Raw genomic sequence first — 25,022 nt, forward strand, 5'->3', positions numbered from 1 at the left:
ATTGAAAGAATCGTTGACTACAGCTCCTATTATCCAGCCACCGAATTGGGAGTTGCCTTTTGAGCTTATGTGTGACGCTAGTGATTATGCAGTGGGTGCAGTCCTAGGGCAGCGGGTTGGTAAGCTTCCTCATGTGATTTACTATGCTTCTAGAACTCTAAATGATGCACAGTTAAATTACTCTACCACTGAGAAGGAACTATTGGCGGTTATCTATGCTTTGGAGAAGTTTCGTTCTTATTTGATTGGGACGAAAGTAATCATATATACCGACCATGCTGCTCTTAAATATTTGCTAGCAAAGAAGGAGGCAAAACCAAGACTTATTCGGTGGATTTTATTGTTACAAGAGTTTGACTTGGAGATAAAAGATAAAAGCGGCTCGGAAAATCTAGTGGCTGATCACTTGAGTCGGTTGATTCGGGAGGAGGAGTTCTTACCATTGCATGAGCGGTTTCCAGATGAGCAACTCCTTGCCATGCAAGAAGTTATTCCTTGGTATGCCGACATTGTAAACTATCTTGCTTCAAAGGAGTTACCAAGTGATCTCACACAAGCACAACGGAACAAGATTAAGCATGATGCTCGCCACTATATATGGGATGAACCTTATCTTTGGAAGTATTGTACTGATCAAATCATTCGTAGGTGTGTACCGGAATCTGAATTTCGTTCCATCCTTGCTTTTTGTCATGCTTATGCTTGTGGTGGACACTTTGGACCTAAGAGGACAGCTCGTAAGATATTTGACAGCGGTTTCTATTGGCCCACAATTTTCAAAGATGCTTATGCTTATTGTAAGGCATGTGATCGTTGTCAACGAGTTGGTAACATAACAGCCAAGGATCAAATGCCTCAAACTCCCATTTTAATTCTTGAGATCTTTGATGTTTGGGGTATGGATTTCATGGGACCATTCCCATCCTCTTTCGGCTATGAATATATTTTATTGGCGGTAGATTACGTGTCTAAATGGGTGGAAGCAATTGCAACTAGAACGGATAATTCAAAAACAGTAGTGGATTTCATTCGCTCCAACATTTTTGTGCGTTTTGGTACACCTAAGGCTATACTTAGTGATCGAGGCACTCATTTTTGTAACAAGAGTATAGAAGCATTGTTTCGACGCTATAGGGTAACTCACAAGGTGACAGTTGCTTATCATCCATAAGCCAACGGGCAAGCGGAGGTTTCTAATCGTGAAATCAAATTGATCCTTGAGAAAACTGTAAATTCAAACCGGAAAGATTGGAGTACAAGGCTTGATGATGCCTTGTGGGCGTATCGAACGGCATATAAAACACCTATCGGTATGTCACCTTATCGGTTGGTCACCTTATCGGTTGGTGTATGGTAAACCTTGCCATCTACCGGTGGAGCTAGAGCATAAGGCGTGGTGGGCTGTAAAGAAGTGTAACTTGGACACGGTTGCTGTAGGACAACAAAGAATGCTTCAATTGCATGAGTTAGAAGAAATACGCAATGAAGCATATGAGAGCGCGAAAATCTATAAGGAGAAAACCAAAGCTTTTCATGACAAACATATTCTTCGGAAGAGCTTTGTGGAAGGTCAGAAAGTCCTCATGTATCACTCTCGCCTTAAACTCTTTCCTGGGAAGTTGAAGTCTCGCTGGTTAGGTCCTTTCATTGTTACCAAGGTTTTTCCTCATGGAGCGGTCGAAGTTGTAAGCCCAAGCACGGGGAAGTCTTTCAAGGTGAATGGCCAGAGACTGAAGCCTTATTATGAGTCAATGGCCGAGGAGGAGCAAGTTCATGTGATGTACCTTGAAGACCCAGTTTATGTCAATGAAGATTGAAGTTCTGAGTCGAGCTAGCGACGTTAAACGTAGCAATCTTTATTGTTTTCAGTTTTAATTATTTTCTTTATTTTTATTTTTAAGTTGAACATTTAGTTATTTCAATTTAGTTATCTCTCTCTTTGAACCGTGAAAACCGTGAAAAAAAAAAAGAAGACGGAAAGCAGAAAAATGTATCTTGCCGCGGCAAAGAAATGTTCCTGCCGAGGCCCATGCCCCAGAATACAACCCGAGAGCCTCCTGCCGCGGCACGTAAAACCCCCTGCCGCGGCACGAGAGGAATTCTCCAAACAGCGAGGAGTCTGCCGCGGCACAGAAAATTGGCTGCCGCGGCACGTGATCGATCCCACAGTCCGTGAGCCTCCTGCCGCGGCACGTAAAACCCTCTGCCGCGGCACGTGCCCAGAAATCCCTAAAACCCCTTTTTCTTTCCCTTTTCTCACCCATCACTCTCCCTCTTACCTTCTAAAAACTACCCACCGATTTTGCCATCCCATTCTCCATCTTCATTCCTCTCCTCTCAATCCCTACACATAATCACCCCATTCCTCATACTCATCCTCACTTCTCACCCTCATTAATCCAAAGACCATGCTTATTTCATCTATCCATTATACCCATCTTCCTCATCATCCATTATACCCATTCCTCAAAATCACCATCATTAGCCACCCATTACTTTCATTACCGACTAACGCTCATTGGGTAGGCTTTGCTCGGGATCAAGCATCATCAAGCACATTTGCATCATCTTTGGGTTGGATTCAAGGTATTTTTCTCTATTTGCAAGCTTTGATTGAGGTTTATCAACTTCTAATTCCTCTGAGAGTGGACGGGTTTTGTTGGATCTCCTTCTTTGATTTTGATTTCTGTGGTGAAAATGCTTGTATATTGAGTGTATCTACATCTTGGGGGTAGTTGATCAAGCCATACACTTGTGATCTCTGAAGTTTAAACTGTGCACTCTACATGTTCGATGAAATGCCACAGTGAGTTGAATAGTTAGATTTGAGCGTGTTACATCTTCTGCTTTGTGCTGTGCCATTAATTATTAATCATTACCACTTTGAAGGCGTTAATCCTCAATTATTGCCTGTGATATAATGTCGAGCAAGAGATCACGCACTGACCATGCAGGCCCGTCTACCACAGCCAAAGTCAAGTATGATGCAAAGAAATTCACTTCAAAAGAAGCGTTTGAAAGCTACAAGGATGCCATTGATAAGAAGAAGGCATGGGTGGTAGAACGGGGCCTTAATCTAGACATGCATCATCCTTATCCAAGGTTGATGAGTATCATCGAGCAGAGGGGTTGGCAAAGACTGTGTGCCCAACCACAGCCCGCGGTGGTATCGATTGTTCGTGAGTTCTATGCTAATGCAATCGACCGCAAGAATTTACAGGTAATGGTTAGGGGTGTTCCTGTTACCTATTCTGCCTCTGCCATTAACCGTTACTATGGCTTGCCAGACATTCCCAATGACGAATTTAATGCTTCTGAATCAAATCTGGATCCTAATGCCATTATCCAAGCCATTGGCATTAGCGGGGCGCGGTGGAGGACGACTGAGAATGACACTGCTCATAAACTGGAGTCCAAATATATGGACTATGAACTCAAAGTGTGGCACCGTTTTGTTGGGGCAAAATTGTTCCCCACAAAACACTTTGGGACAGTGGATGTGGCGTGTGGGAACTTGTTGTACGCCATTGTAACCAACAAGTCTATTGATGTTGGCAAGATCATTCATGCATCAATCCTGAAGAGTATGTCCAGTACACAGAATGGGTTCTACCATCCTTCATTAATCACAGACCTATGCAAGAAGGCCGGTGTACGCTGGAATGATAATGAGGAGGTAATAAACCCAATGCATATCATTGACAGGAATACTATTCAGCGGTTTGACAAACCCGCAGCCGCATCTTCTGAGCAACCTGCATCTTCTTCACATGCACCTGTTCAGCCTCACACTGGCCGTACCAGGACACTTACTGATCGGGTTGCCTCCATGGAGACGGAACTTTACCGAGCTCGCATTGACATGCGAGCGTATCATGATGAAATGGTGGCCCACAACCAACGGATGATGGAGATTGCTGCTTATCAAGACCTATGCTTCAGGATGCAGCAAACCTATTTAGGGGCGGATATGTCTGCATTCCCACCGGCCCCAAATTGGTTGCCACCTTATCCTCCAGCTGTTCAGTACAGCCGAGTAACACTCAGGAATATGGAGATGCTGATGAAGCAGCTGGCACAGAGGAGTTCAACTATGATGAGGATGACACTTTTAGTCGCAACTGATGAGGGAGTTTTCTTTTTTCGTATTTTCTTATTTTCTTATTTTTCTTTTCTTTACTGTTCTTGTCTCAATTTGTACTTATCTCCATTGAGGACAATGTTCAATTTAAGTGTGGGGGACGGGTAACAAATTGTTTGTCTGGTTAATTGTCTTTGTTTATAAGTGTTTGTGTGTGTGTTGTTTTGTCTTGTGTCTTGGGCTGGTCTTATTGAATGCAATGGTCGATGATGAGTTTATGAGTGACACTAAACTTGAATGCTAGAAGATGATGGATAGATTATGATTCGTGTGATTGACTCCTGTTTTGATGACTACTTGAATTTGTGATTTAAATAGAGATTTATTACATTTAGATTTGTTACTTGTTTTAGAAATAGTTTATGCATGTCGAAAAAAAAAAAAAAAAAAGAAATATAGATATATTCAACTTAGCCCCCGCCACTCTAGAACACACTAGTAAATTGCTTGAGGCGAAATCATAAGTGCACAGAATTAGGAAAATGATAAAGGCAATTTCTTTGGATCGTTTGAGCCTTTCAAGCCTACCTTATCAATAATGTATCCTTAGTTCCCTGTTTTGGGCCTTATTGACCATATATTTTTTTCGATGAAAACTCATTACTTAACCCTAAACTTCTTTCTTTTTCTTTATCTGTGTTGATAACCCATTGCACCATGGCTTAGCTAGTTAAATTTCTACTATGGGATGAGAGGTTATATAAAAAAAAAGAGAAGAAAGAAAGAAAAAAAAAAGAGAAGTATAGTAAGAGTTTCTGTTTATGATGTGGTTATAAGTGTAAAGATCTCCTATTTATCCCCAAGAAATATGTTAAAAGCAAAAGGGGAAAAAGAAAAGAAATTTTTTTTTTCTTGCATGAAAATAAGTGTGGGGGAAAATAGAGAGATCAACAATGTATGAAATTTATGAGGGAATTGTTGAAGAAGATCCAAAGTAGAAATAGAAAAGTATATGTATTAGGTATGCTATGGTGCAATATGAGCCTAAAATGTATCATTCTCATCTACCCTGTACCTTAGCCATACATTATAAGCTGATAAAGACCTTTTGATTCTTGATTCTGTGTGTTTATATTAGTGGAGAGTAATTGGTTATTGTCTATGGAGTGGTTGTCCTTTATATATATATATACTCATTTTCTGATGAGGGGCTAGTTTGTTAAAAAAAAATATGAATAAAACGACATGTATAAATTCATCTTGATTCAAGTGAGCTGGTAAGTATGACTGTTATAACTCGTGGTTTAAGACAAATTTCAAGTGATTCATCAATTTAGGAGTTGAAAATCTAATGGTTATGAAATTCAAAGTCACTATAGCATAATATTTTAGTGTAATTCTCTGAGACAATCATCGTATTCAGTGAGACTGCCTTTGTGTTAGTTTTTAGTTTTGTTTAGAGTCTAGTGGGTTTGCTAAGGGACTAGCAAAGTTCAAGTGTGGGGGAATTTGATAAGTATATTTTTGTATAAAGTTTACCTTTCTACTTATCAGATTTTGTGTTCATAAGTAGTGTGTTTGGGGATAGTTAGAATCATTTTGTTAATTTGTTTCATTTAATCTAAATCATTATTTTTAAGGATATTTGTATATTTTTTATGATTTTTGGTTGAATGATGATTTTGTAGGATTCTAACCATTGGAGTAAAGTGTTAAAGAGAAGAAAAATCGAGAAAAGAACAAAAGTACAGAAATCTGAGAGCTTACCGCTACAGGGAAAAGTCCCTGCCGCTACGAGGCAAGTCAGAGAGGTCCTTGCCGCTATAGGGAAAAGTCCCTGCCGCTACGAGGCAAGTCAGAGAGGTCCCTGCCGCTACAAGAGAAACAGAGAGTCTCGTGCCGCGGCAAGGAAATATGGCTGCCGCGGCACGCGTTTGAATTCAAATTTAAATTCGATTTTTCTTAATTTTTGGACGGGAAATAAAAGGGGGATTAGGTCATATTCGTGAAAGAAGGTTTTGAATTACGTTTTTAGAGAGAGAGAAACTCAGAGAGAGCCTTGGAGGAGAAGGAAGATTGCAATCAACATCTCAATAGTTTTCTTCTTCCCCTACTCTATTATTCTTTATCTATGTTTATGTTTTTAATCATGATGAAGATTGTTGGCTAGTTTCTTTTAGGTTAAGGGTTATTCAAAACCCAGACATGATTGTTTGATTTCAGATGTGAATATTATTTCTTGATTTCCCTAATATTAAATTGATTCTATTTTTCTATGCCTATTGTATGAATTTTGTGATTCCTTGTTAGGGTGTACAACTAATTAGGGTTTACATTATTTCATTATCATTTTAGAATTTCTATTCACCTAATAGTTTAGGGTTCTAAGTATTTGTGATGAAGAATAGAACCTAGGTTAAATGAATTAAATGCTTCATTGATTTATTGCCTAGATTAACCTATCTCCACTGTTGTTAATGCTTTTACTAAATTAAATGAATTGTATGCTTAATAGGTTTGTTATTTGGTAAAAAGAATTAATTATTGAGCGCTTAGCCGTAATTGATTGTGATAGGGAGATTGGGATAATTGACTGCTTAAGCGTTATCTGCAGGGTTAATAGTTTAATTGGGAATCGGAATAATATTCATTATTGATATTCATGCATGACTGTCTGAGGTGGAGAATAATTCTTAACTGTCTTTAAAATCATTGTTAATCTCTTCTTGCTATTAACCATTTTCTTAATTCTTGCTTTTACTTTTACTTTCCAAAACCCCCATTTCCAATTTAACTTTGTTAAGCTTTTGTGAATAATAAACTGAATATAGTTCCCTTGGGTTCGACCTCTATTTGCCGTTATACTAAATAATTGGTTTTAGAGTAAATAAAATATTTGTTAAATTTGGTACGCAATACGACACGCATCACTCGGCCATCAAATCGGCACTCCTTTGAGATAACAAGGCAACCTGGAGCAAACGAAAGTTAGAAAAAGAAGTCACCACCAACGAATGAATAAAGGACATGAGATGAAAATTACCGCGGTAGCCTGGTGGCGGAGAGCCTGAGAGATGAACAGCCCGTCCGGATTGGCTATCGTGGCGTACCTCTTCAGCTGGAGGTTAGACATAGTACTCCCGACCTGATCAAGCAGATCAGCGGCCATGGGGGCAATGTCCTGGCCCAGCTTGGGGCGGAAGCCCATCTCAGCAGCTAGCCGATCCACGATCGGCTGAGGAGCGCTGAACTCGGCGGGACGATCCGAAAACTCGACCTGGCGACGGATCATCAGGGCCTTGTAAGCGTCGTCTCTCCAGCATCGGCCGCTCTCCCAGGTCCGGTTGACCAGCCGGGACTGCTCGTCCCGCAAAGCGGACTCCCCCTCCTCGAGAAGGGCTGGGCGGAGAGGAAGGACAGGCGGAGCAGGGATCTCCTTCGCGGTTAGCCTACTCTCCCCGTGTGACTCCTCGGCTGTCTCTGACAACATCGTCCGAGGCCTCTTCCCGAGTTTGCCCACCTGGGCATCATCTCCGGGGCCTCTCTTCCCAGAGCTCCGGCTTGCGGCTTCGCCCGTTTCCAAATCAATTACCGAGGGCTGGTCTGGGACGCTGTCTGCGGCTGGCTCCACGGCCCGGAATGGTACCACGGCCAATGCCTCACCTGGGCCGAGCGTTGTTCCGGATCTTTCACTGGTTGGGGGGAGCTCCGCGCCGGCCACGACATTTGACCTCCTGGCCGCCTTCAAGGCTGATCTTTCCTTGATGAGCCTCCTCATCTCGCTGGCCGGGTCAGACATGTTGGAATCCTCTGCAAAAATACAGGAAAATGAAGTTAGTATGATAAGCCGAACGGGAAAGCACAACAGTAAGAAGAAAGTATAGCCCGGGACAAACCTTCGTCTAGGCCCCGGGTGAGACTCAATTCCCTTAAAGCAAATTAGTGTATCCGGTCTCCTACGTCGTCCGGGATTAGAAACCCCCCATACTGGAGGAACCCGGACAGGAACATTAAGGTTTCTGATCCTACAGGGATGGGAGATGAAGGCCTCATCTCCCCATCAGCCCCAAACGCGGGGCCCGGCGGCTCTAGCCTATCCCTAGCTAAGTCCCCAACTTGAGGGGCATAAATTAAGACTAAAGGGGAGTTACCTTGCCCCGATACGCTAGCCCCGGGAGTCCCAACGTTTGGTAGGGCATCTTCAAAAAGCTCTTCCAGCTCTTCCGAGGTGGCCTCTTCCACCGGGAGCTGATTCTTCTTACGCTGGGCTGCGGTGGCCCGCGCCGCTCTCACCACCTCGGCGATGTGGTCAAGGGCTAGCTGCTCCCGGGCCTCAACGTTCTTCTCAAACGGGATGCCCCGGAGGCTAGGGGCAACAATGGTCTGGGTGGCCGTGAGTAACCCTACTAGCCGGAGGTTTTTGTCGTTGACATAGCCCCCTACGTCCAGCTCCTCCGCGGTCAGCTTGGCGTAGAACCTCCTCCTTTCCAGGAGAAAGGCGGTGAGGGGGGTTTGTATGAAGGGACCTGCGACTCGGAAGATACGATGAGAGATGGAAAGCGAAAGAGGAGTGAAATAGAGGGTCCGGGGAAATACTTACCCACTCGCTGGAAGTCTAGCAGCAGCGTGGGATTCTTGTCAATAAGGAACCCGGATGTCATAAACTAGTAATGCCTGACATCCGGGGGGTGCTTCCAGGTGCTAGTAGGAGCCGGATAGCCACTCCGCGGCTGCAGCCTGTAAAAGCCGTCCAGGCTCTTGTCTTTGGCGCTGACCTGCGGCACCAGCTTGTTGAAGTACAGGACTTCCGCCGGGGTAGGATCCGCGATCTCTTTCGCGACACAGAACACCTTCCACCCAGCAAGCAGGCGGTATGCTTGTGGCAGCAGTTGGAATGGTGCGATCCCCACATACGTCAGGAACCGCACGAAGTAGTCATGAAGCGGGAGCGTAACTCCCGCGCTGATGTGGCCGGCACTCCAGGCCCCGAATCCATCCACGGACGTATGCGCCCGCTCCTCTAACCTGGCCATACGATTGTGAAATAGTCCCGGAGTCGATTTGATGCCCAGCCCCGTCTCCAGGAGCTGCATCATCCGGTAGTTCCGGAACAGGTTGGGCGTTACGTCCATCTCCCACCTGTTGCCTTTGGGCACCTTGGAGCCGGGAGTGACTACAGGGGCCCTATTAACCTCCTCTTCGGAGTGAAGTGTGACGCCCGTGGCCATGATTGACGATCTGGGAACAAAGAAAGAAAGGCCAAGCAGTCAGTACCTGAACCCAATAAAGTCGGTCGAGGTACAGGGAGTCTCCTAAGGACTGCTCGGAGTCCCGACGGATCAGGCCCGGGACCCCGAAAAGCCCCGGGACCCTGATCGGGAGGAAAGGCTACTACGGTCCATCCCTTGTCCAGGGATCATCCGAAACGGTGCCACCCAAACCGGGCAGCCTTCCTAGCAAATTCTAAAGCACGGAGCCTAGGTGCATGCGTCTAGAAAGCCTAGGTTCACAAAGTTGACAATAGAATCAGAAGATACTTACTGTGTGGTGTCGACGGCTGAAGCTGGCGGTTGTCCGATCGCAAGGACGGCAGGACCTCGTTCTTGAAGTGGCACAGCCGGTGCAGCAGTTCGTCGGTGGGGCAAGTCCGAGAAGCGCCGTCAGGTTGCAGAACGAAAGTTGAGGCCCTGGGAAACAGGCGGTGGCGCAGAACTAGTAAACGGCGAAGTATTTCGTCGGCGAGGTTGGACATGCAAAGCTCTGGCGAGCGTTCTGGTTTTTCTTTTTCTTAAGCTGGGTCGGAAGTGGAAAAATGTCGAATGTCTGTAGTCTGAGTCTTTATATCAGCCCCCAAATACTGGCCCCCGATCCAACGGTCAGATGCCTCTTCATCCGACGGCCGAGGATCGCGCAGAGGACATTTATGAGCTCTTTTTTGGTCTGGATCCTCAGCACCTCCAATCCGACGGTCCAGGAGTGGTGGATGTCAAAGGACGCCCCATCCTACGGTCCACCCCTTTCCAAGGAAATCAATGATGACTCTCCCCGTGCGGATGGGACGCCTCGTGACGTGCGCTGACACCCTAGCCCAGGCCTAGCAGACTTTGGGAGGCCTAGGCGACTCTTCGAGGCCCTTGCAACAGTCACATGGCGACACGTGTCGCTATTTTTGAAGCAGGCCAAGGGTAAACGTCCCCGGGGTACATCAAATGGTCCGGGCTGGGTAACCTGCCCCAGCCACTGCCTTCCCGCGAGCCTCCTGGCCCTGGCAGAAATTGGGGAGGCAACTTGGCAAGAACCGCGAGGGTGGTGCAACCCTCCCCCCGGCTAACCGGGGTGAAGGCTTGGGGGGTAAATGTTATCCCCATTTCCTGTCAGGGTTTTGGGCCCTCGCCCCGGCCCACGGTCAGAGGGACCGGTTCGGTATTTGGGCCTAGTCCGCGGACTACGGACTGGGCCTGTGTAGAAGGGTCCGGGACGTCCCTCCGGGTTCATGTTCAGCTTGAACGGTCCCGGCATTGTCCGGAGTGCCCCGGACCATCGCAGCCATCGCGTCCCGGTCCCGGGCCCAGAATGGTCCGGGCCCGAAGTAAACGCAGCGGGCCAAAGGTAAACGAACCTGGACCGCTTCATCCCCAGGCTATGGGTCAGGCGTCCTGGACACTAAAGCCGCCTCATTTCGCGTGGGTCTTGTCCCCCCACTTTTCACTTGCAGAAAGGGTCTCCTTGGGATTATCTGCTGGCGTGTCAGGACTGCGCAGCCAAGTACTCTGACCGGTCTTGTCCCCTGAATCGGCCTCGTGATTCGAAGTGGTCAGAGCCAAAGTGCCGTTTTGTCGGGAGAATGCTTGCATCTCAGGGCAACTAATTGGGCCTGAGCTGGTTCGGGTTTGGTGTTCTGTATATCTTTTTAGCTCGGGCCTCCACTAGGAAGGCCCCTTGTGCACATTCCCCAAATGGGTCCGGGTCAGGCCCGACCCAAACCTGATGTCCTCCTCGTCCTATAAATATAAGTTGTAATGCAACGTAGAAGAGAAAAAGAAGGCAGAAACTCTGCTCAAATACAGTTAAACAACTCCATTGTAAAAGCTTATCCTAGCTCTAATACAGACTTATATACAGACTCGTGGATTAAGGCTAGTTAACGCCCCAACCACGTAAAAATCTTGTGTCGATCTTCCATTCTCATTATTATTATCAGTAAATATCCTTCTTTAAGATAGTTGCCGAAAATCTCGGTTAACAGTTCTTATTATTATTCTTTTCATTCTTTTGATCTTGTTGTTCTTATTTTACTTCTATTATAATTGTTTTGAGTTTGTAATCTTCTTCTTCTACATCTTCATATTTACTTGTATTTGTGCAATTGAGTTGTAACATTTCTTTAATCAATATCACATTGTCTATTGTATTTTTTGCATAAAACTGTATTTTTCCATATTTCCAATGAATATAATATATTCTCTAACATTTCTTTGGTTCACTATTCACACCAAGATTCCACTCTGAATTTTACACACAAAACAATTATTCATTCATAGCTCCGTGTAAATCGACGAAAAAACGAGTCAACATGTTCAATCACAATTCTCATTTCATCTTTATAAAAGCTTCAAGAAACTTTGGGAAGGCTTTGAATAGAGAATTTGGACATAGATCTTTATCATGTACAAGCTTTTGGTTCTACATTTCGATTTTACAACATAATCGCATTTGGTTTTGTTTTTTAATTTCCCATTACTTTTTGTCTTTCTTTTTTTGTGTGTGATAGTGCTATTGTAATTTTGTGTTGATTCCAATTATCTAGGTAGTGTAATCTCAACCCTCCCAAGATTTTCATTTTACAATATATGCTTTGATCTTATAATTTTATGTATTGTATATTTAAATGAAATTAATGTCAATACGATACCAAAATTCCATTGATACGACATGGATATTTGAGAAAGAAAGTGATAAATACTACATTTTGGATCAATAATAATGAATCAATAATTTTAAGTAATAATTAATAATACTTGTATTGCTTATGGTGCCCCAACATATGTGTACCCTCTTAAGCATTTTCTACTTTGAATAGTAACTCAAGCTCAAGTTAATGGGATTTCGAAGTCAATTGAAAATAGATAATAAATACTGGAGTATTCTATAGTGTCAATCATTATTTAATATCAAATTTTATTATAATTTAAATTAATATATAAGACTTCATATTAAATTACACTAATAATAATATATCATGTCAAAGTAGTGTTTAGCACTACCAACTTTGAGTCTTTGACTATTGAGAGAAAGTGTCCTAAATTAAATAATTGTAAACTTATTTATGAATTGAGAATACACGCATGTCTATGCAAACGTGTTATTGATTAGTACCATGCATGTACATAGTATATATTTATGATAATTATGATTAGCTCACAAAATATTATATTGTATTTCTAAGGAATGAATGTTATATATATATATATATATATATATACGAAGGAGTAGAAAGTGCCTGGTGGTGGTGTTGGTTTCCGAAAAATGTCAGCTTAAGCTAGCGCTAGCAGTGTATGAAATCATGTACATATGGGTAATGAAATGTAATGCATTAATTATATATTATTTAATTGATAGATCCATCAAATTAATTAACCAATGCCATAAGATTGTTCAACTATTCATGCACATGTAAATTCTAACGTCCGGAATTTGTTATATTAAGGCTGAGGGTCTTGATTATAGTGTCTGGAGGACCTAATTGAGATTATATAAGCGAGTAATAAATTATACGTGTGATAATGTGATATAAATGATTTGTGTGGTAATGTGATTAGACATGTATGTTTATGTGTATTAAATATGCATGTGGACCAATTTTTATAAACTGGGACATATTTGTAATTTTGGCCCCCAGATGGCATAAATGTAATTATGTATGTATTATGAGTAAGACCCCAGTGTTATGGGGATATATTTGAGACGTGTGGTCCGATGCGGTTCTAAAGAGTAGAATAACGGAATAGTCACAACGGGGTCGAATACCCAACTCAGGGGGTGGAGGGTATTTTGGTAATATAGCACGTGTTCGAGATTTACTAGGTAACGAGTAGTTATTTAGCTGTTGCTTAAGTATGTCGGGGTTAATTGGGGATTTATAGGAATACTCGAAGAATTAGCGGAATGTGGCAAATAACGATATTGCCCTTGGTGGCATTAAAGAACTAAGTATTTACTTAGGGGCATTGTGGACATTCTGCAGCTGAGGATAGACTTAAACTAATCAGAACTCTAGAACTAGTTAGAAGACAAAAACACAACTCTCTCTCTCTCTCTCTCTCTCTCTCTCTTTAGGTCAAGGGAGTTTATGCTGGAAATCAAGGGAGAAGGCTTGGAATTTAAAGGGGATTGAAGTTTGGAGTGATTGGGTTTAGCTAAGGGTCGAATTCTCTAGTGGAGGTAAGAATTTTTTGTGCTAAATTGTTAAGTCTCTGCTGTGATTTAAGCTTTGTTTAGTTTTAAACCTTAAGTCTGATTTTGGATATTGGTGGGGCTAAGGGTTAGTTTTTGGGATGCTTATACCAGTTAAGTTGCTTGGACATGAATTGTAGACTAAATTATGTGTCTTAGCTTTGAATTGGGTGGATTTTTGTGGAGTTAGTTTGAGAAAATGCAAGGGATTTCTGGGTTCGCAGGCCCGAGTCGCGGCCTTGTTCTTCAGGTGCCGCAACCCGTATGAACCAGGAGGTTTGGGAGCCTCTGAAACCGTCTAGGCACCGCGACGCAGGCTGAGGTGCGTCGCGGCCCGTGTCCCCCAGAAGAGCCCCAAGGCTCTCTGAATTGTAGCGTGTTGCAGCCCTAGGGGGCGGGTCGCGGCTCAAATAGGGGATATTGGCCAATTAAGGGTTTTGAGCTCGGGAAGGATTCTACTACCCGGTTTAGTAGAATTCAAGGTCCCAGAGGCTAGTATGTAATTACGAAGGCTTTTAATTGATTTAGATCGCGATGACTATATATCATTACATTGTGACTAGGTTTTTCCGCTCGGGATTAGGGATCATGCTCAAGATCACTTTGGGTTGTCAGCTCAGGACACAAGGTAAGAAAATTGTATGTGCCTGTAGAGCTATATTGTGCTTAGTATTGTGTGTATGGTTTGCAACTATTACGTCATATGTGTGTCTGTGATGGAACGGCAAAGGCCGGAATCAGCAAAGGTCGAAAACGAAAAAGGTCGAGAACGGCAAAGGTCGGGGGCGGCAAAGGCCAGAATCTGCAAAGGTCGGGAACGGCAAAGGTCGGGAGCGGCAAAGGTCGGGAGCAGCAAAGGTCGAGATCGGCATTAAGCATGATGAATGCAAGTCGGCAGGGCGAGACCCTCAAGGGGTACTGTACTCACCCGCTCGGTTAAGACTGTGGACTTGGTTCCTAGTAATGCACCCTGATCGATGGAGGCCACGGTTGTGATGTTGTGTTGTAGTGTTGATGTGTTGTTGTACAGATGTGTTGTTATGCTATTGTGGTGTTGTTAGAATATGGAAAGTGGTCTAGAAGTAGAATAATATGCATGGTAAGAAGCATGAGGTTCCATCTCAAAACTAATTGGTGATGAGTAGAGTAACTCATGCTCTTATGTATTGTTGAATGTACCCACACACTTTCCATGTGAGATATTTTTCTCTAACAGGTGTTGTGAATTCTGACAAAAGTTTGTAATTGTCTATTGTGTTTGATTAATTATGCATCTGTTAAAGTAATTATTATATGTTATGCTGGGCCTCGGCTCACGGGTGCTTTGTGGTGCAGGTAAGGGCAAGGAAATGGTCGATCAACCTTGAGTTGGAGGGCATTGAGTAGTGCGTACATGTTTGGTCTACCTGGTCGCCACGACTGGGTTTATTTTGAGGAACATGTTATAAACATTTGATTTTGTCGCTTAGGTTGACTATACCCTAACTTTTGAGTTGTAAATATATTTTGAAACAATGTTTTGGGATCACAATGTAGCACTTTTATAATTTTAATAAATGCTCAACCCTTTTATACTTAATTTTCATTAAACAAATCTTTCTTTTGATTTAGTCACGCTTTTTTAATCTAACAGCTCGATTAGCGAGCTAATGTCACAATTTAAAATCACATGGTAACGACTTCAGGATAATAGGACGTTACAAACTCGAACCTTACTCGGCATGTTAAAAAATTAGCTATTTTAGATAGTGATGTGACATTTTTTTAAACTTTTTATCACTCTAACCATAACCCCTTTAGGCTATATCTATAATAGCAATTTACTTTTTGACTAGCCAAATTGATGTATATTATTTTAATAATAAAAAAAAGTAATGATAGTAATCTAAATTTATAAAACTTATTAAATTGGAAATCTAAATTTGTAAAAATTATTAAATTAATCAATTTTAACTATTATAGATAATAATCTATTTTAGCTCAAATTTAACTATGAATTTAAATTGAAGTATGGCGGGAGATGCTCTAATAGTTGGTATGGGGGTCCTACCAACCAACCAAATTTCACAAAAATAAACTTCACGAGTGAATCAACAAATATTGGACTCTCTCATCACATTTGTGTGACTTTTCGACTTAACAGTTCCTAGAAGCTGAAAAGTGCTAAAAACAAATTAACCAATGATGATAAGACCACAACCTAAAACGTAGCATTCATCCAAGTGCGACTTTTGTGAGTGGAGGACCATGTGTTTAGCAAAACCAAGAAAGTATCTATCTAGTGAGGAAAAATAGTTCATTTCATTTTATAAGTATGGCTAAGTCTCCTATAAGATTTGTTATAACTGCTAATGGGTACAAATTTTGACTTTTCATTGGATGAAATGGTTAGGATTTGAACTCTTTATATATTGTCGGATAATTCTTTGGTAAGGGCATAAAAATGTCCTTATATTAGGGGTATTTTTTATTTAATTCAATTTTTTCCATGACCGTGTATATTATAGTTATAGCAGTCATTTCACTAATTTTTTGGAAATTCTGAATAAGTTACAGTACCAAAATCAGAGTTTAAACAGTCAATTGCACGTGTGACTAAGTTTTTTTATACGCATGGAAAACAGTATGCTTGAACTCTGATTTTGGCAATGTAAATTATTCAGAATCTCTTGAAAATTAGTGAGATATCTGCTATAACTATTATATACCCTCACGAAAAAATAATTGAGTTATAATACCTATCGTAGGGGTGTTTTCTATTTAATTCAATTTTTTCCATGATCGTGTATATTATAGTTATAGCAGTCATCCCACCAATTTTTGGGAAATTTCGAATAAGCTACAGTGCCAAAATCAGAATTCAAACAGCCAATTGCACGTGTTACTAAGTTTTTTTATACGCGTGGAAAACAGTATGCTTGAACTCTCATTTGGACACTGTAAATTATTTGAAATTTTCTGAAAATGATGAAATATCTGTTATATTTTTCCAAATACCAAAACTAGAAAACCACCTTATGGTAGGGCGAATATCTAGATTTATCCTATATTATCACAAATTTTTACCTTATATATATGTGACCAAAATTATGTGTAATTATACCAATTAATCATCTCAACCATTGAGAGAGATCCAACAAATAAGATTTAAATACACAAATTTTCTATTAAATATAAAACTATGTACATGTAATATATCATTCATAAAAATTGTTATAATGTTTTGCACTTTTATACAATAATCACATCATGTAGCAATAATCAGGTCATGCAAATATATATAATAGATATTTTTCATTTTGACCTTTTAATTATATTATTATGGTCACAGTAAATTATGTATTATTCATTTTAAAAGATATTAAATATAATTTTTCATACAAATTATTTATTTATTGGTGAGAGGAAAAAATAAAATTACCTAATATTAAACTGAATCTTCTTTTATATAAATATACATGGCTGCTATTGGACATGAGATATTGGACACGAGAAATAAGCATAGCTCAGCGGCTGTATTAAATACATTATATATTTTTATTTTGTTCACGAGTGGAGATTATTATATTATGGTCTAATTATGCCAAAGTCTCAATTTCGAGTGAAAATTCGACTGGTCTAAAATTTTCGACCACCTGTTTAAATTATAAAAGACTATTTTGTAAATAATTATTAAACTTAGGCTAGAATGCAAATGATTTTAAAAAATAGGTCATTTTAGCAAATGAATCTTTTTTTAATTATTTGTTTTAATTAAAGATTTATATTTTTTTAGACCTTATATTTTTTCCGATTATATGTTTAGACCTTGTGTTTTAAAAAATTCATTTTTGGACCCTATATTTTGTAAAATGGTTCAAATAGACCCATAAACTCAATTTTGATGAATAAAAAAATGAATTTAACAACACAGTTTTTAAACAGAATAAATTTATTTTTGTTCTGAATTGTTAGTTTGGTGAATTATTTGTGATTTCAGTTGCGAAAATTTTGACCAAAATCGGGTTTAGGGTTTTATTCGAACTATTTTACAAAACATAAAGTCCAAAAAGTAATTTATCAAAAGACAAGATTCAAACAAATAATGGAACAAAACACAATATCCAAAAAATATAAATCCTTTAATTAATATAGCAAGGTCTTAATTCCTTTTATTCCTCCCAAATGCCAAGCCTGTCATATTCAATTTTGGTCACTCATTTGGATTTTTGTTGAATAATGGATTAGGTCTAATCAGCCGATAAAGTCCACAAATTTGATCTTCTAGATGAAAAATACAGCCGATGATTAACAGGTCAACTAAAGAACTAGCCAATAAATAAATCAGAGAATACCAATAAGGTATGTTCCAAGCATTTGCATCCAACTGTATTAGCAATAAACAATGGCATTTAATGAAATCTGACTCAAAAGATAAGTTTATATTTTCCTTTTGGAATTAAATTATAAGAAAAGGTAAATATTCATTTGGTATCGCTCTAATTTAAAATCGTACATATTTAGTATATTATACTATAATTTTATCAATAAAATTTTATTAATATGATCAAACTGTTCTCAATTATATGAATTTTAAATTCAAATTTGATTACTTAATTATAAATAATTAATGACAGTTTGTTCATATTGATAAAATTTTATTGTTCAGATTTGAATCTAGGTATTAAATATGTATAATTTTAAATTACAGAGTATCAGATGAATATTATTGAAAATAGATATATCAAATTTATATTTCGATATATTTCGATAAAAACATAATAGCGAATGGGTATATTCTCACTTATAAATATAGGCATGTGGTCTTTATCATAGGGTCCACCATAAAATGCTTTTAGCTGACCTAATATAACATCAGACAACAATACGATTACTAATCAAGATGCTTGCCCTCTCTAACCAATAATTAAGGTTGTTTTTTTCTTTATCTTTTCAATGAGAGGAACCAATAATTAAGGTTCAAGAGTACAAAAATAGTTTGGGATTCAATATTTAAAGTTTGATTTCTATTTAATTTTTTATGTAACCATTTAAACCTTCTTTAATGTTGGTGTAAAGCAAGTTTTAACCATGGAGGTCCTAATTATATTTAGTTGAGTGGTAAATATATTTTGTGAAAAGCCTTTTTTTTAATAAAAATTAACCCAATACATCTAAACCAAATTATTTATATGTATAATTTTTTTTTATATAATGTCTTCATGTATCTCATATAAAGGGCATATACCCGTAGAGATCAGGATAATTATCAACATTCATAATTATCATAAACATGTGTATATGTATGTAATCTTTAAAATTATTTGACCTATATAACTATAGGTATATATAATAATAATAATAATAATAATAGGTTGTTTTTCCTAATTATTTGGACTGTCTTTTAAAAAAATTATTTTTAAATCTTATATTTTATAAAATAATTCAAATAAAGACTTAAACTTAATTTTGACAAAGAAAAAATAAATACAACAATACAATTTTTAATTTTTATTCTAAATTATTTATGATTTCAATTGAGAAAAATGACCAAGATTTTATTTAAACAATTTTACAAAACATAAAGCCTAAAAATTAATTTATCAAAATACAAAACAAAAACATGTACAGAACAAAACACGTATAAACCATACTACATATAATAATAATAATAATAATAATAATAAAACCTGTGACTATGTCAAGTCATGGAATTAAATTGAATGAACTTTGAGAGATTTAATATATGATATCATGAACAACCTTTTTATCTTATTTTAGGTATAGTTGCTAAAATATATAGTGGGGACAGTCAAATGTAGAAGCTGTTTTAATATATTTTATTTAAGGAAAAAAAACATTTGAAAAATGGAAGGTACAATAACAATACGCACACCACACCACAATAAGGTTTTGGAATATGGAACTTTTGCCGATTATTCAATACCCAAACCAAAAACATTGTATATATATAGCAATAAAAACAGCAAGTTATTATGAGAATCTTTGACGCAATTCATGCCCAAAATTTTAAAATAATAATAGACACCAAAAAAAAAAAGGTAAACTTCCATGTGTTTCTCTCAACAAGGAGCCGGCCGGAATCTAATTTTGTTATTGACCTAATTAGCTAAAATGGATCAAAAGAAACTCAATGGTACTCCCATATTTTTAGATACAACAAAACCTCTTAGAAGCAATTCAATGTTTAAAATTTACCTTTAAAAATGCTCACTTTTTGACCTCTTCGAAGTCTGCCTCGGGAGTCTGTTCACCACCCTGCGAACCTCCCGACGAGGCAGCACCGCCGGAGCCACCAGACATGTGCTGCCCGATCTTCGATACAGCTTTGTTTGCAGCGTCAAGCTTAGCCTTAATTTCATCAGCATTGTCCTCTCCCATTGCCTTCCTTAAATCTGCAACAACATCTTCGATTTCTTTAGCTACTTCTGCAGGAATTTTTTCTCTGTACTCTTCCAAGCTCTTCTCGATGCTGTAGATAGTGGTGTCTGCGCTGTTTCTGATATCGATAAGAGCTTTCCTCTCCTGGTCCTTCTGGGCGTGCAATTCAGCTTCCCTGACCATCTTCTCAATCTCATCTTCTGATAACCCTCCAGATGAGCGAATAGTTATTTGTTGTTCCTTTCCAGTGGACTTGTCTTTGGCCGAGACAGTAACGATACCATTGGCATCAATGTCGAATGTGACTTCAATCTGAGGCATGCCTCTTGGTGCGGGAGGAATACCTACAAGCTCAAACTCACCGAGAGACTTGTTATCGGAAGCCATTTCACGCTCACCTTGCAGGACCTTGATACCAACCTGGGTCTGGTTATCAGCTGCAGTTGAGAATACCTGTAATAATATAGGGGGAGATAATCAGAGGATGTTAATTCCATAATAATAATAAGGAAAAAAATTGACATAATTTTATCAGTGAACAGAAGAAGTCTGCTTAAAATATAATATCAGCCTGAAACGCAGTGACTACATACAAGTGAATTAACTCTTTAACAAAACATAACCCTCTACAATGTTTATTGTTCTTAAGATATACCTGGCTCTTCTTTGTAGGGATTGTTGTGTTTCGGTTAATAAGCCTGGTGAAAATACCACCCAATGTCTCAATTCCTAGTGAAAGAGGGGTTACATCTAAGAGAAGCAATTCCTTAACATCACCGCGAAGAATACCACCCTGAATAGCAGCTCCCATAGCTACAGCCTCGTCAGGATTTACTCCTTTACTAGGACTCTTTCCAAAAATTGCTGATACAACCTCCTGCACTTTGGGAACACGAGTCATTCCTCCAACAAGGAGAACCTCGTCCACTTCCTTGACAGATATATTTGCATCCTTCAAACAATTTAGGCATGGGGCCTTGGTCCTCTCGATCAAGTTGTTTACCAGACTTTCAAATTTGGACCTTGTTAGTGTAATGTTAAGATGTTTGGCACCTGAAGCATCAGCAGTGATAAATGGTAGATTTATCTCGGTTTGAGATGTTGATGAAAGTTCAATTTTGGCCTTCTCAGCTGCCTCTCGAAGTCTTTGTAATGCAAGCTTATCTTTTGAGAGATCAATACTTTCAGTCCTCTTGAATTCACTCACTAGGAAGTCCAGCAAAGCATTATCGAAGTCCTCTCCCCCCAAGAATGTGTCACCATTTGTCGATTTCACCTAGACAAGAAAGCAAAGTTATCGAAACTTAACAAAACAGAACAAAAGCATTAACTAAAACTTTTCAGAATGCCCAAAAATGAATACCTCAAAAACACCATTAGAAATCTCTAAAATGGAAACATCAAATGTTCCACCTCCAAGATCAAAAACTGCTATAAGACCTTCTTTGTTGTTCATTCCATAAGAAAGTGCAGCAGCAGTGGGCTCATTAATTATCCTCTGTACGTCAAGGCCTGCAATTCTGCCAGCATCTTTTGTTGCTTGTCTCTGGGCATCATTGAAATAAGCTGGAACAGTAACAACAGCTTTTGTTACACTCTTTCCTAGGTAAGCCTCAGCAGTCTCCTTCATTTTGGTAAGAATGAAAGCTCCAATTTGACTGGGAGAATACTGTTGTCCATTGGCCTCTACCCATGCATCACCATTTGGAGCCTTAACAATCTTGTAAGGAACCATCTTCATCTCTTTTTGTGTTTGAGGATCATCAAATCGTCTTCCGATCAAACGCTTGGTGCCAAAGACAGTGTTAGTTGGATTGGTCACAGCCTGACGTTTCGCTGGAGTACCAACAAGTAGTTCTCCTTTTTGGTTAAAAGCGACAACTGATGGAGTGGTTCGAGCTCCTTCAGAGTTCTCGATAACTTTGGGATTCTGACAATATGTTCAGCAGCAATTAGAAACAGAACAAAACGCATGAATTTCAATTAATAAACAAAAATAGATTCATTACAACAAGATAAGTCCCTAAAGTCTACCTTTCCCTCCATAACAGAAACACATGAGTTGGTAGTACCCAAGTCGATACCAATAACATCTTGTCCCGCAGGTTTTGTACTGTAGTGAAATGAAAAAACATTAGACCATCATGAATTCAAGAAAAAGGAAAACCAGAATCTTTTATAGAGGACATATGCACCATGTGCATCAGGAATCCGTCATACCTGAAAGGTCTCACCAAGGTTGACCACTTCTGGCCCAGATGAGATGGCTTGGCAGTGCTAGTAAACTGGAGGAAAAAGAAAGAAAAAAAAAGTACATAAGCAATGCATGTTAATGGGTTCTCGAGTCCTAAAGAAGTAAGCATTGTGGTACTTTCGAACAGTTCATCATGCTGAACAGATAAAATTACTCATTTGGCGAGCAAGAATATTCATCTAACTGAAGCATTTTATCGAAAACATTTCATCCCTTAAAAAAAATCATAAATAAAAAAATAATAAATCTTATGTAAATCATAGAATATTTCTTGTCCCTGCCCCAACAACCAAAATCTCAAGCAAGTATTAACTCAAGCACTACAATACACATCGAGCTTTACATTTAAACAAATACCATGAATTGTCTTGTCCCTAAAGAAACCAAACCAAATATACAAATACTCCCAACAGAATCTAATCAAGATTGCGAATTAGATGATGGATGACTTAAATAATGTTAGAACCCAAGTTTACACAATACTATGCATTTCTCTCAAGCAATTCATCAAACACTTTGTGTCCCACCCGTGCCTCACAGGAAAAAAAAAAGTTCCTAGAAGAAATCATGGAATACTTGTCCATATCCCATCAACCCACCCAAGTCCCATGTAAGTTTCAGCTCAAGCACTGCAATACACATCGAGCTCAAACTTTTATCCAAATTTAAAAATAAAACAAAAAAAATGAAATGAAAACCAAACAGGCAATATTTCCATCAGAATCTAATACAAGATTGTGAATTCAATCATGGAGGAAGAGAAATGGTGTCCAAACCCACGTTTAAAGAAAAAGCAATGAATCTTCTAAACAGCTAAAGACATAAACGAAAAAAGAAGAATCGGGGGAAGCGGGCATACAGATCTGTATGCGGAGAGAGGAGCGGAAGCGACATCACGGCGTCGAATGGATCGAAGCAACGCAGCGGTGGCCATGGGTGAGCTGAACGAGACAAAATGATTAGGGTTTAGGGTTTTGAGAGAGAGGGAGAGAAGGAACCACACGGGTGTGGACTGTGGAAGCTTGGAAGGTTTTAGAAGGTTTTAGATTTAGCCAATGAGATCACAATTCACAACACTAAATCTATTTATATACATACAACATAATATAACAAGCTGTTGTAACAATTTAATTAGGTCCGGCTATAGCCCAAACGACTTCGTTTCATTTACTGTTTTTTTCCTACCTTTTTTATATTTTAAGGGAGGGTTTGGTGTGGGGGGTTTGGTTTGGTAGTAATGAGAAAGTGAATGTCAAATCTAATTGGTGTTTTGGTAAATTTATATTAAATGCTTGGAGGTTTGTGTTTCCAAGTGGGTCATATTTTTTAGCTTGATTTGAGGGGATGTTTGGTATGGGGTTTGGGTTTGGGGGAGTAGAGTTAGAGGGGGTTTAGATTAAGGGAATGTAAAACTTAAGTGTTTAAAGGGGTTAAGATTACACTCAAATCAAGCTAAAAAATGAGACCCACTTGGAAACACAATCCTCCAAGTCATTAAAAATAAATTTACTAAACATGGGTTAGATATGACATTCTCATTCCCACCAAACCAAACTCTCATACCAAACACTCTCTGAGGGTAATCTTTACCCCTTTAAACACTTTAATTTCACATTCTCTTAATCTAAATCTTCTTTAACTCTACCCCCACAAACTCAAATCTCATACCAATAAGGATGTAAATAGGGCGGGTCTGCCCTGCCCCACTAAAGATCTATCCCGACCCACTAAGCTCCTGTCCCGACTGACCCGCCCCGTTAAGGCTTTTGATGCGGGTCGGGTCAGACCCGTCCCGAATGTGATGGGGTGGATCAAACCCGACCCAGTAAGATTTATTTTTCTTTAATAAAAGAAAAACTAATTTTTTTTAAAATGTTACAATATAAAAACAAATGGCAAAAAAATATGTCAAACTAGACATAAATGAACTGCATAAAATGGTCTTGCTTACTAAAATAAAATAAAATTTAATATACTTCAAAGCAAAATATCAATTTTCTCATCTTTCTCTCTTAAATATATTTTTTCTTATTTATATATTTATATTATTTAGATCGTGGATGACCCTAAATAGTGGTAGTAATTAATTTTTTTAAAATTATTACAAAAAAAGTTAATAATAACAATACCAACCAGGTCGGGTCGTGGTCCGACCCGCTTCAATTGCTAGCGGGTTGGGTCGAATCTCGACCCGTCTCGTTTTTGCCCTGCTTATATCCGGATCAGAGGTCGCCCCATCGGGTCAGGGCTCCGACCCGCCCCGATCCACCAAGTTTTTTTGCCATCCCTACATAGGAGGTGTTTGGATTTTGGAAATGGGAATGAAAGTAAAAGAATGGAATGATAATGGTTGGGGAAATCATATTTCCCAACCTATATAAAAATCGCCCACACCAAACGCTATTTTAAATCTTTTGCGATGCGGTGTGAGTTTATTTTTTCTATATTGTTTAAAAAATAAAAAATTTAAGAACTATTTTCAATTTTACAATTTTGATTTTAAACCTTTTTGTGTTCAAACTTTAGTTGTATTAATGAACTTGAAACTTAAAACTTTAATTATTTCTTTTATATATATACCAACTTTAATTATATTGTTAATACTTGAAACTTACACTATATTGTGTCGGATTTAACATTGTATTGTTTACGTTTAATTGTTATCATTAATGTTTAACGTGAATGTTTCTAAAATATTTGGCGTTAATTGTATACAACCCACACTACATTGCACCATAACACATAATGTGATGCAGTGTGGTACAGTTTGAGATTATATGCATTACTGTTTAACGCCCAAATTGTGACTACCACTAAGCGGTAGTTGCAGTAAGATCGGGCGGTCGATCCACA

General features: G+C 39.1%; 2 protein-coding genes across 2 annotated transcripts; one reads left to right on the forward strand and one right to left on the reverse strand.

Annotated features, from left to right (window-relative positions):
- The first annotated feature begins 1,268 nt into the window (after nt 1–1,268).
- LOC133792624 (uncharacterized) lies at nt 1,269–1,859 on the forward strand. The gene has a single exon (XM_062230531.1). The coding sequence runs from the start codon at nt 1,269–1,271 to the stop codon at nt 1,815–1,817; it is 549 nt and encodes a 182-aa protein (XP_062086515.1). The 3' UTR covers nt 1,818–1,859.
- A 17,560-nt stretch (nt 1,860–19,419) lies between these two features.
- LOC133789187 (heat shock 70 kDa protein, mitochondrial-like) lies at nt 19,420–23,228 on the reverse strand. The gene is made up of 6 exons (XM_062226947.1): nt 23,029–23,228; nt 22,136–22,200; nt 21,950–22,028; nt 21,279–21,845; nt 20,571–21,191; nt 19,420–20,368 (listed from the first exon to the last, which is right to left on the reverse strand). Exons 1-6 carry the CDS (start codon nt 23,101–23,103, stop codon nt 19,745–19,747), a joined length of 2,031 nt encoding a protein of 676 aa, XP_062082931.1. The 5' UTR covers nt 23,104–23,228; the 3' UTR covers nt 19,420–19,744.
- Between the last annotated feature and the right edge of the window lie 1,794 nt (nt 23,229–25,022).

The sequence above is a fragment of the Humulus lupulus genome, chromosome 7, assembly GCF_963169125.1.
Source record: "Humulus lupulus chromosome 7, drHumLupu1.1, whole genome shotgun sequence".
Classification (NCBI taxonomy): Eukaryota; Viridiplantae; Streptophyta; class Magnoliopsida; order Rosales; family Cannabaceae; genus Humulus; species Humulus lupulus.

What these genes read in the sequence shown, in the direction of transcription:
- LOC133792624 (XM_062230531.1), top strand. Translation starts at nt 1,269, where the DNA reads ATGCCTTGTGGGCGTATCGAACGGCATATAAAACACCTATCGGTATGT.
- LOC133789187 (XM_062226947.1), bottom strand. Translation starts at nt 23,103, where the DNA reads ATGGCCACCGCTGCGTTGCTTCGATCCATTCGACGCCGTGATGTCGCT. An exon ending in TTTCTGTTATGGAGGGAAAG is followed by an intron (nt 21,846 to 21,949) that starts GTAGACTTTAGG and finishes ACATATTGTCAG; the next exon opens with AATCCCAAAGTTATCGAGAA. An exon ending in TCCCTACAAAGAAGAGCCAG is followed by an intron (nt 20,369 to 20,570) that starts GTATATCTTAAG and finishes ATATTATTACAG; the next exon opens with GTATTCTCAACTGCAGCTGA.